At 42.6% G+C, this 14,384-nt stretch overlaps 1 protein-coding gene across 1 annotated transcript; it reads right to left on the minus strand.

Moving 5' to 3' along the window:
• Positions 1 to 312: 312 nt before the first annotated feature.
• Positions 313 to 13,685, minus strand: porb (P450 (cytochrome) oxidoreductase b). The gene is made up of 16 exons (XM_067246897.1): positions 13,614 to 13,685; positions 12,286 to 12,472; positions 7,189 to 7,237; positions 6,730 to 6,858; positions 6,359 to 6,508; positions 4,983 to 5,107; positions 4,769 to 4,858; positions 4,558 to 4,656; positions 3,762 to 3,878; positions 3,513 to 3,631; positions 3,169 to 3,350; positions 2,934 to 3,083; positions 2,555 to 2,822; positions 2,180 to 2,325; positions 1,944 to 2,029; positions 313 to 1,861 (listed from the first exon to the last, which is right to left on the minus strand). Exons 2-16 carry the CDS (start codon positions 12,456 to 12,458, stop codon positions 1,717 to 1,719), a joined length of 2,028 nt encoding a protein of 675 aa, XP_067102998.1. The 5' UTR covers positions 12,459 to 12,472; positions 13,614 to 13,685; the 3' UTR covers positions 313 to 1,716.
• Between the last annotated feature and the right edge of the window lie 699 nt (positions 13,686 to 14,384).

A 14,384-nucleotide genomic window follows, 5' to 3' on the forward strand; every position in this document is an offset into this window, starting at 1 on the left:
GTATGGCCAGATGAAAAATCATGCTAAAAGAAGAAATAATATAAGGAATACAAAAAAAATTGGCCTATTACTTCCGGAAATCTCGAGACCATAACAGTTACCATTAAATTCATGCCGTTTCAAATGTTATTACTTTACATTAGTGTCAATTATAAATTAGGTTGCAGAAAGCGTTGTATAAATGTATTTCTATAATTTAAAGCATGGCCTAAATACTTTATTTTCTGCGATCTTTGGAAACGTCTTTCAACTCATCCATAATGTTAAAGGTTGACATGCCCGTTTTGGGAGAAAATGAAACACACAAACATGAATTGTTGATTAAACCGTTATTTTAATTTGATTTGTTAAAAATGCATACCTACATGACTTTCAGTTATACACACTACAATATATTAGAAAAATTGAATTATTTAGGGAACGTAGGCAAATGTCTAGATAGTGCTTTCTCCAACCCTGAAACAAAAGTCACCAGAAAATCAACAGAAGGTACCAGGCTTTACCAGACAAATGAGTAGGTTCCCCTTTTAGTTACTGTGGTCCCAGTCCACCAAAAAAGTTAGGACCTAAATCAAATGAACGAGGGATACTTCACATTCAAAACAAGAGACGGATAAAAGATGTAGTTATGGCCAAAATGTGGCGATTTGATGGGCAACATCTTTCACAATTCATGACCACAAACATGTGAAATATAGCCAAACAACAGTGATTAGTGTGCAATAGTACAAATATAAGAACATGGAATGATACCCCTTACGAAGCCACAGCCAGCTGTCGGTAGGCCTCACCATTCAAAGTACAGGGTAAGGCTTGCATGATTTCAGCATACATACATTTGTTACCAAATGTCATTTTCTGTGTAAACTGGATCTGAGATGCATGTTGCAGATAATACCCAAACTCCCTAAAATTACATCAGACCTTCTATCTTTAATAAAGGCCTTCAGCACTGATTTACCACATGATAACATCTAGTGTTTTTCAGGTTTTTTGAATGATCAGAAAATGTATAGCGCCTATTTCACGCATAAACTACTTGAGCTTTTCCCACATTGACAGTCAACACATAATTAATAAGATGAAGTTACCAATGAACAAATAAAAGAATTTCCATTTTTCTTTTTGTAAAAAAACTAAAACAATGTATTTGATACACTACTCTCCTGTTAAAAGGCCCATCCAGCTCTTTATTATACTAACCTTCCCTTTGCACTGTACAAATATATATACAGCTACTGGATAACATTACCACGCTTTCCTTTCTTATGAGAGAATAGAATCCTCACTTTGAATGTGTACAAATATAATGGCAGAAATGAATTCTGACAGCTGACTTACATTGACTACCATTCAAAAGATTGCATTTGAAAATAAGCATATTTGTATTGCATTTCTGTCTGTATGTATGTTTCTACTTTGCATGGTAACAACTAGTAGTAACTCCATTGATAACTTAGGTGGCTATCCCTTGACCTGGAAAACGGAGTAGTCACCCCCTCATTTCAGCCAAGCATCAACAAATCGATCATATCTTCAATATCATAATGATGAGTTGTAAGGTTGACAGGTAAACTCTAGAGTTGCTGTATGTCTGGGCTGAAACAAAACCCTGCATACACTGTGACTCAAACACAGACAACAGTGACTGCAGTTTCCATCAGTCCTCAACAAACAACAGAGGAAGTCCAGATCAGTGGTTGAAGATTAGATCTTTTAACTCCAGACGTCCTGAGAATACCGTCCCTTGGTCATCAGTTTCTTGACGTAGTCAGTGGCCTGAGCGCGCGTCATGCCGCCCAGCTCCTCTGCCATTTCATAGAAGGCCGTCTGCACATCCCTGGCCATGTTCCGTGCATCCCTGGACACAAGATATACATCATCACCTGGCTTCTGCTGCAGCACGAGTAGCATTGTTAACTTTGTAGAGGAGCCTTACTTACCCACAGATGTAGATATGAGCATTGTCAGTGTGTATCAGCTTCCAGAGGTGCTCCTTGTTGTTCCTAAGGAGATGCTGCACATATACCTGAACAATACATAAAAGAGACGCCCATCATCACTATGCAGAACCCACAATATTCTCACATCCTCCCAGTATCGGCCATCACAATCACAATCCTAAACCTTTTGTCTTCCATGTTCCATCCACGGGAGAGGAGTAAAGCCCTAGCCACACCTTTTGTTCCTGGTCCCGAGAGAAGGCAATGTGAAGCTGGGACAGCACGCCAGTCTTTTCAGCCTCCTCCAGTTCCTCCTGGTATATGTAGTCCTCATTCTTGTGCCTGCAGCCGAAGTACAACACCGTCTCGCCCAACTCCTTTCCTGCAGGAATAATCAAGAAGACCACAGGTTTACTTGTGAGGACCGTCGCTTCATGACTGAAGATGTTCTGCATGTTTAATTTTGAGATTAAACACAGGCAGATCATCAAAACCAGACTTGGATTAGAATAGAGGACTAGAAGTGCACGGTTCTAACAGTCTTACAGATTTCTATGTGAACAATTAGCAAAGTTAGACGTTTTTATTTACATGACAGTGTAGCTACAAACCTTGTTCTATCAACCAGCCTCGCTCCTGGATGAAGCCCATGAAGGGAGCAATTCCGGTTCCAGGGCCGACCATAACAACTGGGTTGCTGGCTTTGAAAGGCAGGCGGAACTGGGATTTGCGAATATACATTGGCACCCTGGATTTATGGCCGTTATCGGTCACCAGTTTATTCTTAAGCCAATTGGTGGCCACTCCCTTGTTGAGGCGGCCAGTCTTGGTGGTGTACTCCAACACCACAGCACAGATGTGGATGCTGTTGGGGTGCACCTACCAGAGGAGGAAAGGGAAGTCATCACTGTACAACATGTCAGCTTCCATAACATTGTAACAATACACACGCATTGCTTTTGTGTTTGGAGGTCACAAAGGAGTACAGACCTTGGCGGAAGAGGCTATGGAGTAGTAGCGTGCTTGCAGACGGGGCATGAGCTCACACAGGTGGTCGATGGGCGGGCGCAAGGATGGAAGGTCCTCAAGAATGGCCAAGATGTTCCTACTGGCATCAAGCACCCAATTCTGGTACAAACCCTAAACACATATAACACTGGGTTGTAAGGAAATAGTTGTTACAGAATGACTAAAAGGGCATTTGGGAAGTGGACTTTCTACACACCTTGCCCTCGGCGGCAGAGGAGGCCATCTTGCGCATGTTCTCCTGGTCCTTAGGGTCAGAGGCGTACTGGGCCAGCTCATACAGTACATTGGTGCGAGGGGGGTTGGTGATATCCAGGTAGTGGGTCAGGGCAGTGCGGTGGGTGGTAGGACAGGGGAACGGGTGCTTTTTATTGGACTCCTCTGAAACATAAGATATCCCATTAGTTAACATTCAGGTCAGTCAGTGACCATACAAGGAAATGACAACACACAGATGTCATCAGGTACGCTTGTCCTACTTCAAAAAGCACTGAGGTGTTTGATGGACTACAAGTCAAGGTGGTGTGTCTGTTAATGACATACCATCAAGGTTGTTTAGGGAGATAACCATATCAAGGTCTACTCCAAGGATTTCTCCGAGCTTGTTCACAATTGCTGTGTCATTGGTGGGGAAAACAGCCACATGGTCGCCAGACTCATACCTGGGGTCAGAGAATCAAGTTAAAACGGATTTGTCCACAACGGAATATGTTCTTACTTCAATCTTAAGGGATATTTGTTGAAAGACTTCGCAAATATATAACCTATTCTTGTGGCTATGTCCACTCTTACCTAATTTTGGAGCCTGTGATATCTAGTTCAATGTGCATAAGATGTCTGTCGCCTGCTTTGTTGAGCTTGCGGTTGGCGATGACAGGGGCCAGGAAAGGGTTCTTAGCATCAAAAGGTCTGGGAAAGAAAGATACCGTTTCAAAACATCATTTTAATAGTACATATTCTGTATTTGCACGATGAAGGAAGGTAGAAAAACAAGATGATTCTTTCTCCACTAGGAGGCAGGAGCACTTTAACCCTTGTGTTATCTTCGGGTCATTCTGACCCATCAGTCATTGTGACCCACCGTCGTATTGCGACAACTTTACCGCATACAAAAACAAAATGAAGCATTTTCTTTTAATCTTCGGGTTGTCTCAGACCCCCCACATTGCAAAGGTTAAAAGAAAATTATTTTTATTTGTTTTTGTATTGGGTAAAATTGGGTAAACACAACGATGGTTCGTTATGAACCTTTGGGTCATGTGACCCGAAGGCAGTACAAGGGTTAAGAGGAGGGCACGCACACAGCTGGATATATGCAAACGTGGTCATTGATAATGATACACTTCTAAGAACTAACAGAGATAAATAACAAAGGTGGAATACAAAACACGCAGGAATACATATGTGTATGTACTTTTCTGTGAATTTAGAAAAAACAGATTTTACGGATTTTAATTCGAATGAGATTTAGAAGAAAATGAGCAACAAGATCTAAAAATGTATCCTTCTGCACGGAGAAGGGTGGAAATCAGAACACACGCCTCATCTTTCCAATATGAATGAGGTCTACAGACTGAGGTTTACTCACGGTTTCTGGACCTCAAAGCTCTTCAACCGGCCCATTTCTCCACTGTACACTTTGTTCATGTTGATGTCATGGTGCTCCTTCAACTCATACTGGCGAATGCTGGACACACACACAGATTAATTAGCCTTCAAAATGATCATGTTTGGCCACGAGGTCATATGAGAAGACAAACAACAGACGGTGAAGCGAGACAGTAGACTGGCCGAGGCACCTTGAGTCATCTCCTGAAGCCTCCACTCCGAAATGCTCGCACATGGCTGGCCAGAACTGCTCCCTCCAGGAGACAAAGTCCTCCTCCAGGCTGAAGGCAACACAGTGGATGAGTGTGATGTGTTTGTGGGAAGTAGGACTTAGTAGCTGAGGACACGGAGGTAGGACCCTCTGAGGGCCACATTTGTGACACCAGGGAACGACGAGTAACTCACTTGCCGTCGTCGTCTCCCATCCCCAGGTCAAAGACCCTCTGGGCTCCCAGCTCCTCCATGCGCTTGTCCACGTACTTCCCCATGGCATTGTAATGTTCATAGGTCTTGTTTCCCAGGGCGAACACCTAAAGGCAGACCACAGCAACACACCCTTATCACATAGTCCCGATCCACAACACCTAGACAGACACACACACACACATAGGGACACACTGACAAACTCATGAGCAAAGATCTTCTCTTATTCACTGCGATTCAGTCTAGAGCATAAGAACAATGACTAAACTGACCAAAACCAGAATAGTGATACTTTACACAGGTACAAAGAGCCTCATTACCGAGGAAATCAAGCTTGAACAGCACACACGTGCATTTGAGTTCAATCTAACTAATACACTCAACCATGCAACAACTCACTAAGGCTAATTTTACAACTTCCTGGATCACTTATCTCCAAATTGCTCATAAAAACCTATTTCTTAGACAGCATTTAAATGATTGGTCTTAAAAAGCTAAAAAAATAATTAAAAAGAATAGTAACACCCACACAGGTTTTGGCATGGGCTGGCCTTACCTCTATAATAACAAATGGATAACAAATTGCAAAGTAACAAAGAGTAGATGGACTTCCTATAAAGGGTATAGTAAATAAAACATTGAGTAACTCAGGGTACATCAGATGAACCTGGAGTAACTCAGGGTACAGTAGATGAACCTGGAGTAACTCAGGGTATAGTAGATGAACCTGGAGTAACTCAGGGTATAGTAGATGAACCTGGAGTAACTCAGGGTATAGTAGATGAACCTGGAGTAACTCAGGGTATAGTAGATGAACCTGGAGTAACTCAGGGTATAGTAGATGAACCTGGAGTAACTCAGGGTATAGTAGATGAACCTGGAGTAACTCAGGGTATAGTAGATGAACCTGGAGTAACTCAGGCTATAGTAGATGAACCTGGAATAACTCAGGGTATAGTAGATGAACCTGGAGTAACTCAGGGTATAGTAGATGAACCTGGAGTAACTCAGGGTATAGTAGATGAACCTGGAATAACTCATGGTATAGTAGATGAACCTGGGGTAACTAAGGGTATAGTAGATGAACCTGGAGTAACTCAGGGTATAGTAGATGAACCTGGAATAACTCATGGTATAGTAGATGAACCTGGGGTAACTCAGGGTATAGTAGATGAACCTGGAATAACTCATGGTATAGTAGATGAACCTGGGGTAACTAAGGGTATAGTAGATGAACCTGGAGTAACTCAGGGTATAGTAGATGAACCTGGAGTAACAAAATGTAGACGAATCAGGGTAACTCAAGAGTATAGATTAATCTGGAGTAAATGAAGGCTGATGGACCTGAAGTTACTTACAGTGTAGTTAACGCCATTCAGTGAATCGTCAGCCTCCTGCAGCCAATCATAGAAGTCTTGAGCGTTGTCTGTGGGGTCACCTTCACCATAAGTGGCCATGCAGAAGATAGCCATGGAGTTCTCAATCTCACACAGTCGGGACAGTTCAGACTAGACAAGGGGATACATGCCAGCAAAAGTTCAGTATCGTTTCAGATTAGGGGACTAATATTAATTTTAAAGTGCAATTTCCATTGACATCATTTTATGTTAGGAGTCCACATGAATACTGCAGATGTAGTGAATGCTCATATTTGTGGACACTGCATCATCATACTGCACAATGGTTTAGATGTTTCCTAAAGGTGGGTGATTGTTGATGCATAGGTTACCATGTCATATTCTTCTGGGTCAGCAGCCATGCCCTTCATGCCATAGCGCTGGGCATCTTTGGTCAGCCTGTTGGCAAACTCCTCCCCTGTACCCGTTTGTGAGCCATAAAACACCACAATGTTCCTGCCCTGGAGGTGAGAGAACACAGGCTTGGTCACAGGCTTGGTCACATCACCAAAACTGCAACTATCGACAGCAGAACTCTTCTACTGTTCGCCCATTGCCTGCCCTCCCAGTAACAGACAGCTTCTTTACTTGCCTGCCCTCCCAGTAACAGACAGCTTCTTTACTTGCCTGCCCTCCCAGTAAGACAGCTTCTTTACTTGCCTGCCCTCCCAGTAACAGACAGCTTCTTTACTTGCCTGCCCTCCCAGTAACAGACAGCTTCTTTATTTGCCTGCCCTCCCAGTAACAGACAGCTTCTTTATTTGACACCTTTATGAAAATCCAACACTCACTGTCTTCTTCATTTTTTCAATAAAACTGGTCTCTCGTGCCGTTGGTGCCCTGAAAGAAAAAAGGACATCAAAATTATACCCTAAGCAATCTATAATTCCAGGAATCTCTACTTGTGGCTCGATTATCAATAGAACCGGGCACCGTATAAATTAATCAGGACCCAAGGACGTGCAGTGCCGCATGTGACAGCAAGAAAATATTAAGTGGATACTTTATTTTCAGTATATCACTCCATTTATTTATGTTAGCGAATTGACGAGTTTACTGGTAATCTATGTGGATGCGCAAGTAATATCTCGAATCAAAGTGAAAAGGTTCAAACCAGTGCAAACAACTCCAATTGAGTTAACATCAAATCAACTAACAATGATTTTAATCACCAGCTGCATCACAGGCATGGGCATCACAGACACTGCCCAAGTCTAACCATAATACCAGGAATCTGTGTGCGTGTCTGTGGCACGATTATCCAGAGAACAGGGCACTGTATGAAGTTGAAATGTGGCAGGTGTATGGCTGAGGAACCAAGGACATGTAGTGTTAATTGTGCGACAAATAAATGAACAGGTTTGCAGCCTTGTTCTCAGCCCACGGGGCACTGGAACTAGAATTTGTTCAAAACACATTTACATTAATTCATTTAGCAGACGCTTTTATCCAAAGCGACTTCCAAGAGAGAGCTTTACAAAGTGCATAGGTCACTGATCATAACAACAAGATAGCCACAAAAACATTGCGAGTAGCCAAAACATGAAGCACACATTGTGAACAACCAAAGTAAGTGCCAAAGGGAAGAACCATAAGAGCATGTAGTTAAACAAGTTACAATTAAACAACATGAACCGCTATAAGTGCAAGTGTACCTGTGGAAAAAGCAAGCAACAATAATAAAAACAATATATCACAGCGAGTACAAAATTTAAATCAGTTACCACTAACCACAAGAGCAACAAGTCTAAGCAAGAGTCATTGTGATCCTTGAGGAAACTAACATCGGGTCAAGCAAACCATTCTTAAGTACCGTTGTACTCCCGGAACAAGTGCGTCTTGAGCCTTTTCTTGAAGGTGGAGAGACAGTCAGTGTCTCTGATGGAAGTGGGGAGTTGATTCCACTACTGGGGGGCCAGACAGGAGAAGAGCTTGTGTTGGGACCGGGCGGTCTTGAGCGGTGGGACCACCAGGCGGTTGTCTCACACAACATGAATCAGAATAATGCTACAGCGCATTAAAATGGATTTCTGTGGATTTCACAACTGGCACATACTCCACTTCCTCACTGAACATTTTATTTCTCACATCTCTGCAAAAAGTCAAGGAAAGGTTTCCTGTCATATGAGGAGGTCATCATACAACTGGTAAAAGCATGGGTTAGCTTTAGAACTACATCCATCACCACATCGCATTAGCTACCACAGTATAGTGAGTATAGGGAGTCAGGTGGTTGAGCGGTGAGGGAAGCAGGCTAGTAATCAGAAGGTTGCCAGTTCGATTCCCGGCCATGCAAAATGACGTTGTGTCCTTGGGCAAGGCACTTCACCCTACTTGCCTCGGGGGAATGTCCCTGTACTTACTGTAAGTCGCTCTGGATAAGAGCGTCTGCTAAATGACAAAATGTAATGTAAATGTAATAGTCTGGCTTTCACCGGCTAACATTAGCTAGCTAGCTACCCAAATGACTAAATGGGGAAATGTACAAGAGAAAGTACATCCTGTTTAAGTAGAATAACTTTCAATCAGTCAGTCTGAAATATATACCACAGCATGAAACAAAGTGCACTAACTACCAATAATTTGCAACATGCAAAACAAGAAACAGCAATCAAGTTACATTTGCTCAAAAACACACAAGCTTTTTTCTCAAGCTCATCAACGTAATGTGTTTTCGATGGCACATGCCCTCTAGTTGCCAGAGGGGGACTGAAGAATAAACAGATAGTGTGGCCCATCTCCTTGTGCTGCTGAAGTCAAGGGTACTCACAAGGCCAAACACTGTTCAGAGAGTCCCCCCATCTAACCACATAGAAAAGTTCATACACCCTTAAGTGTGAATCAAGATTTAGCCTCAGTTCTCTGAGCAGAGTGACTAACCTCTATTGGGCAAAAACACAGATTTCTATTCACACAAACCATGACACGATCCAAGGAATAGATGTCATTTTTGTAAGGCATATGCAAAGAAAAGAAGAATGAAGCTTCATGGCGAACACAAATGGTGGACAGCTGACCAGATCTGGCTCTATGCCAAGAATGAAGCGTTACACAACCAAACCCAAATTGTTTTATAGATTAGACCATATGAACCATTTACTGACTTAATTAATCTAGATCCCCCCCAGTGTTCAAAACCTTAATGTTTATACTAAATTCACTGCTTTCAATCCATTTACTAAAACAATAAATCAACACAGGGTATAATTCCAACCAGGCTGAACAGGGCTGGGCCAAATTGGGCCCAGTGTTTTTCATGACCACAACCATAAAAGGGGCTCTTTGGCATATTCTCTGAATTCACAAGCGGGGAGACAGAAGTCTGTCTAGTAAACCCAAAACTGATCAATAAGTTGCTGTCGGGCAATCAAAGTTTATCCTAGGTTTAGATGTGAACGTCCATGTACACTAATGGTTACAATAGGCTTTTAAACATGAAACTTGAAACTATAAATCAAGCACTTCATGAACACGGTCTAAAAAATAAAGCACTTTAAAAACACTGTGTAAAACACAACAAAGTCTTGAAGGTGTGAAGTTCTGAAGATACCGACCTCTCTGCAGCAGCCCTGCGGTCCTCAGGAAGAGAAAAGACCCAGCCCATCACGCTCCTGAGCGCCTGGCCCAACAGCAGCCAGGCCGCTGCTGCCTCACAGGACCTCCACACACAGAAGGTGCGGCCCTTCTGCTCCACTAGATGCAGTGGATTCGCAGTGGATTCGCCCAGACCCCAGGGTGCTCCCACAATCCCAGCCACCACACGCAGTCCTCACACAGACTGCCTCGGAAATGAGCAGCGTCTGTTCTTCACAACATTCTCCACCACCACCCCCACACACACACACACACACACGTCTGGCAACAACCAAAGACACAATGGTGGGAAACAGCCTTTCTCATAAAACCTGTGTTCACACACACACTGGAACACTCCAACTTGTGAAGGCTAAGGCATGCCTTCGTCATCCCCCATCCTGTTCTCTTTTCAATCTCAAAAGGTGCCAGGCACAAGAAAACTCCAAACTACTTCTAGAACCAACTACTTCTTTACCAGTCTGTGGCCCATTCAGAGGGAGTACGGTGAATAGGTGTTTTACCCCCCCCCCCTCCCCCGTGTCCTTGCCCCCATCCATCTGGGGAAGAGGGAATGTGCTCACTAATGGCAACCTCATTTATCATAAAACTTGCAACATGCCCCTTCCCAGAGCAGCACAGTCAAAGTTAGACAAAAGGGGGAGGGTGGGACAAAAGCAAATAACTAAGAGCGGATAAAGAGAGAGGCCTCCTTGTGGTTCTGCTCGGCTCGCCCCCGTGAGCGTCCACAGTGAGACGTTGCTCGGCTTGCTCACTAGCTCTCCAGGGAACTTTCAAAATGGGTCTGGACCCACAACAAAAGCAAGCACAGGAGAGGCATGGACACGCCCCCTTCATACCCAGTTAGGTAACCTGAGCACATATTGGGGGGAGGGTGGAACAAGTTTCGGTACTTCCTGGAGCTGACTGTTTTGTCAGATCAATCCAGCCAATCACGACTCTTGGTGTTTTCATAGGGAGATATCTGAAGAGCAGAATAACAGTGCTATCAGAATTACATGTGACATGTTCCCATGAACCCCATAACTTGTAAATCCCAGAGTCCCCTTTCCTCCTCCTCTGGTTTTCACACGTCCAGGACGTGTCTCTTTTGCCCCAGAGCACGAGCCCCCACACACACACCATACTCATCCCTCTCTCTGAACTCACAAGTTCCTGATCCCAGGAAGAATGGTATTGATTTATTCAAAACTGTGATTTGCATAAATGCATCCCACCCAACACAGACACCCCTCACTCAGCCCCATCCCGGGACAGACCCCGCTTACTCCTCAGCCAATGAGAGAGCACGGCTTGAGAGTCCATTGATCACAGTTCTTGGGGGCGTGGGCTGATCAGTCTGGTCATAGCCAATAGGTTTATACGTTCACTGAGCTGGGATGGAGGAGAAGCCAGAGAGTCTCTGTACTGATAAGAACTGATTAACAGGGTCTGGAGCAGCACGTTGACACTGGAGCAAAAGGCATTCACACTGTAACAGGCCGACACGAACAACAAAGGTCACTACAGGCTGGAACATTTAACTTGAACTTGCATACACCCGAGAGTGCCCTCCAACTTGCACGATGTGCACGACACTATGAAAGCAAACATAACAGATCTGGTTCTGAGATGTCAATAGACAGCCCTAAGCCTACCTTTATCCTTACATAACCTCAGGGTCAGATGGCTGAGCGGTTAGGGAATCGGGCTACCAATCAAAAGGTCGCCGGTTTGATTCCCGGCCATGCAGAAGATGTTGTGTCCCTGGGCAAGGCACTTCACCCTACTTGCCTCGGGGGAATGCCCCTGTACTTACTGTAAGTTGCTCTGGATAGGTGCGTCTGCTAAATGACTGAATGTAAATGTAATGTAAAATGTAACCTGTTTTATAATTTGAGTGTGCCCCTCTCACAGCAAATGCACAGCACCTGTTTGTACAAAGGCTATATGAAATCCTAATTCCATTTTCAGATTTTCTATTTTCTTTTCTTGTTGCTGCTTTTCAACATGGGCTTTTATGTAAATTATGGTTGTTGTTTTACTACATAGGATTCTTTACAATGTTTATCATAAAATCTGATATGATGCGCAACAGTATTATCGGTTTACAGTGTTAATATCAGATTACTGTCGTTTAGTGCTTTTCCAATCACTGAAATTATAGTGTAGTCCCCAGTATAGTCCTGTGATCAGTAAGCCACAGTTCCATAGAAAGTTATAGTGCTGTCATAGAATGAACAGAATACATAACGTATTGAGGCTTGCTTCCAGGGCCAACGTGTCAGAAGTGAGCTTCACAAAGAGCGACTCACGGTGTATCAAGCTTCTTAAACTCTGGGATGGGTTGAGCCTTCTTGCGGGACATGAACCAGTAGATGACGAGGCCAGCGATGAGGGTGAAGAGGAAGAGGTCCAGATTACTGAGGAAGGGCTCCTCTTCTGCAGGCTCCGGGGGCTGGAGGATCTCTGGCTCAGTGTCAGCCATGTTTACGCTCAGGGCTGCAGGGACAAGGGAAACAGTGTTGGTTTATATGACAGCACATCCGAATGCTTATAATCCTCAATCCAGCTAGTATGTAACTAGCCTCTCAGCATGTTAATCAATGTACATATCTGTGTTCCAGCCAATCCCTATGACATGTTGGATGTATGCATTATGCAGTGGTCCTAAACCTTCCTTTCTGGGGACACAAACATTTTCATTTCAGCTTTATTAAAAAATGTGTGCACGGTTTCCATGTCACGGCTAATGTTTTTCTTGCTATCCTCGCTAACTAGATCCCATAGAAATGTCTCAGTACATAATCATTCCCAATGGATTAAATTAGCTGAGAAAGATGAGACATAGCAACTGAACAGTCGTTATCTAGGGGTTTGTTGATTCTGGCTAAACCAAGGGTAACAGAAAAAGAACATAAGGTACTGATCTGGAAATTTGGAAATGGCGATTCATCTACGGGACAGTGCTGATTCTGTAATTATGTCAGTACTTCGGGACAGTGCTGATCCTGTATGCTAAAATGTAAAATTTACTTTTACATGCTGTCGGTTCTTTTACAATCGACACAATACGAATGCATCCAATGATAGGCTACCACTCAAGTATATATGATAAGCTGTGTAGGTGGTCATAAAATGTAGAAATTATGTATATTTGTAATGTTTGCCGTACACATGCCCTGTTCATGTTTGCCCCAACAAATGTCAAGAAAGTTCACCATGTAACTTAAAAGTAGCTAGTTATTTAAAAGCTGTGCTTGATCTTTTAAGACTAACTTAGCTTGTCAAAAACTATTGCCAGCAAATAAAGACACTTAACTTAAATAATTGTGTATTTTGTTGTTCATGACCAAAACATGGTACTTGGTAGCTAGCTAGCTAAGTAGCTAACTGGGTATCCCATCTGCCTAGGTACGTTAGCTAGCTAGATGGCCGATATAGCATGAATTACGACATACTACTAGTATGCGTAAATAGCCACGCAAAGTTTGCAAATACATTTTGATTAATTTTGATCGATTGCAAACACGTGTACAATTTACGGCATCTGGTAAATTTACCAAATTGAACATCATAGTAAAAAAACTGTATATATTGGTTTGACAAAAACGTTATGCTAAGTAACTTTATAGTTTCTTACCTTATATTCACTGTCAAGCTAAAGAACGCTGGTCAATGAGGAAACTTTACTGAACTGAAGACTAGACCAAACCTCTCCCCGGAAGGGGTGTTTGTAGTTAATACTCAAAACTAAGTGACGGTCTGATTCTGTCAATTGACGAGTTTGCACTGAGAGTTGTGTAGACTCATGCTTACAGTATATCTAGCAACGTAATAACATAAAATGCTAGCTTGCACCGAACACATTCCACAAATGGACTCGCCCAATAATTACTTAATGACGTTAGCATACATAAGGACCAATAAATCAGAGTGCACCAGGCCACAGGTCAATGTTATGTAATCCACACTTTAAAAGAACTGCATGTTCCTAAGACAACCTTCAGTCATTCTTACAGTGTACATTTTCTAGATTTGAAACTTTTAGGAGTTAACAATTAACCCACTAAATATTTATAAGTTATACTTTGAACTAGATGGTCTTCAGGTCTCTTTCTTGTAACTTGATACTATATAGGTTACATCATAAATAATTGGATGGCACAGTGTCTATGACAGAGATGATATCATATTTTAAATGAGTGGACTTGTGTTAATCTTTTATTGTGTTAATTGTTCACGTAAACCTACAAACGGTGTCTCGTGACCTATATCTAAGTACAACATACTTTGTCACTGTAAAAAGTACATTTTAAACATATGAAAAATATTGCTCCATAACTACTAGGCTACTGTATTCAAATTATCACAATTAAAACAGTTTTATTGTCATTATTTAATTAATGTATTA

Source organism: Osmerus mordax, chromosome 11 (assembly GCF_038355195.1).
Source record: "Osmerus mordax isolate fOsmMor3 chromosome 11, fOsmMor3.pri, whole genome shotgun sequence".
Classification (NCBI taxonomy): Eukaryota; Metazoa; Chordata; class Actinopteri; order Osmeriformes; family Osmeridae; genus Osmerus; species Osmerus mordax.

Excerpts from the sequence above, each read along its gene's own strand:
- porb (XM_067246897.1), bottom strand. The coding sequence starts at position 12,458 with ATGGCTGACACTGAGCCAGAGATCCTCCAGCCCCCGGAGCCTGCAGAA. Across the intron at positions 6,859-7,188 it reads TTGAAAAAATGAAGAAGACA|GGCAGGAACATTGTGGTGTT; the intron begins GTGAGTGTTGGA and ends TCTCACCTCCAG. Across the intron at positions 3,879-4,557 it reads AGCTTTGAGGTCCAGAAACC|ACCTTTTGATGCTAAGAACC; the intron begins GTGAGTAAACCT and ends TTTCTTTCCCAG.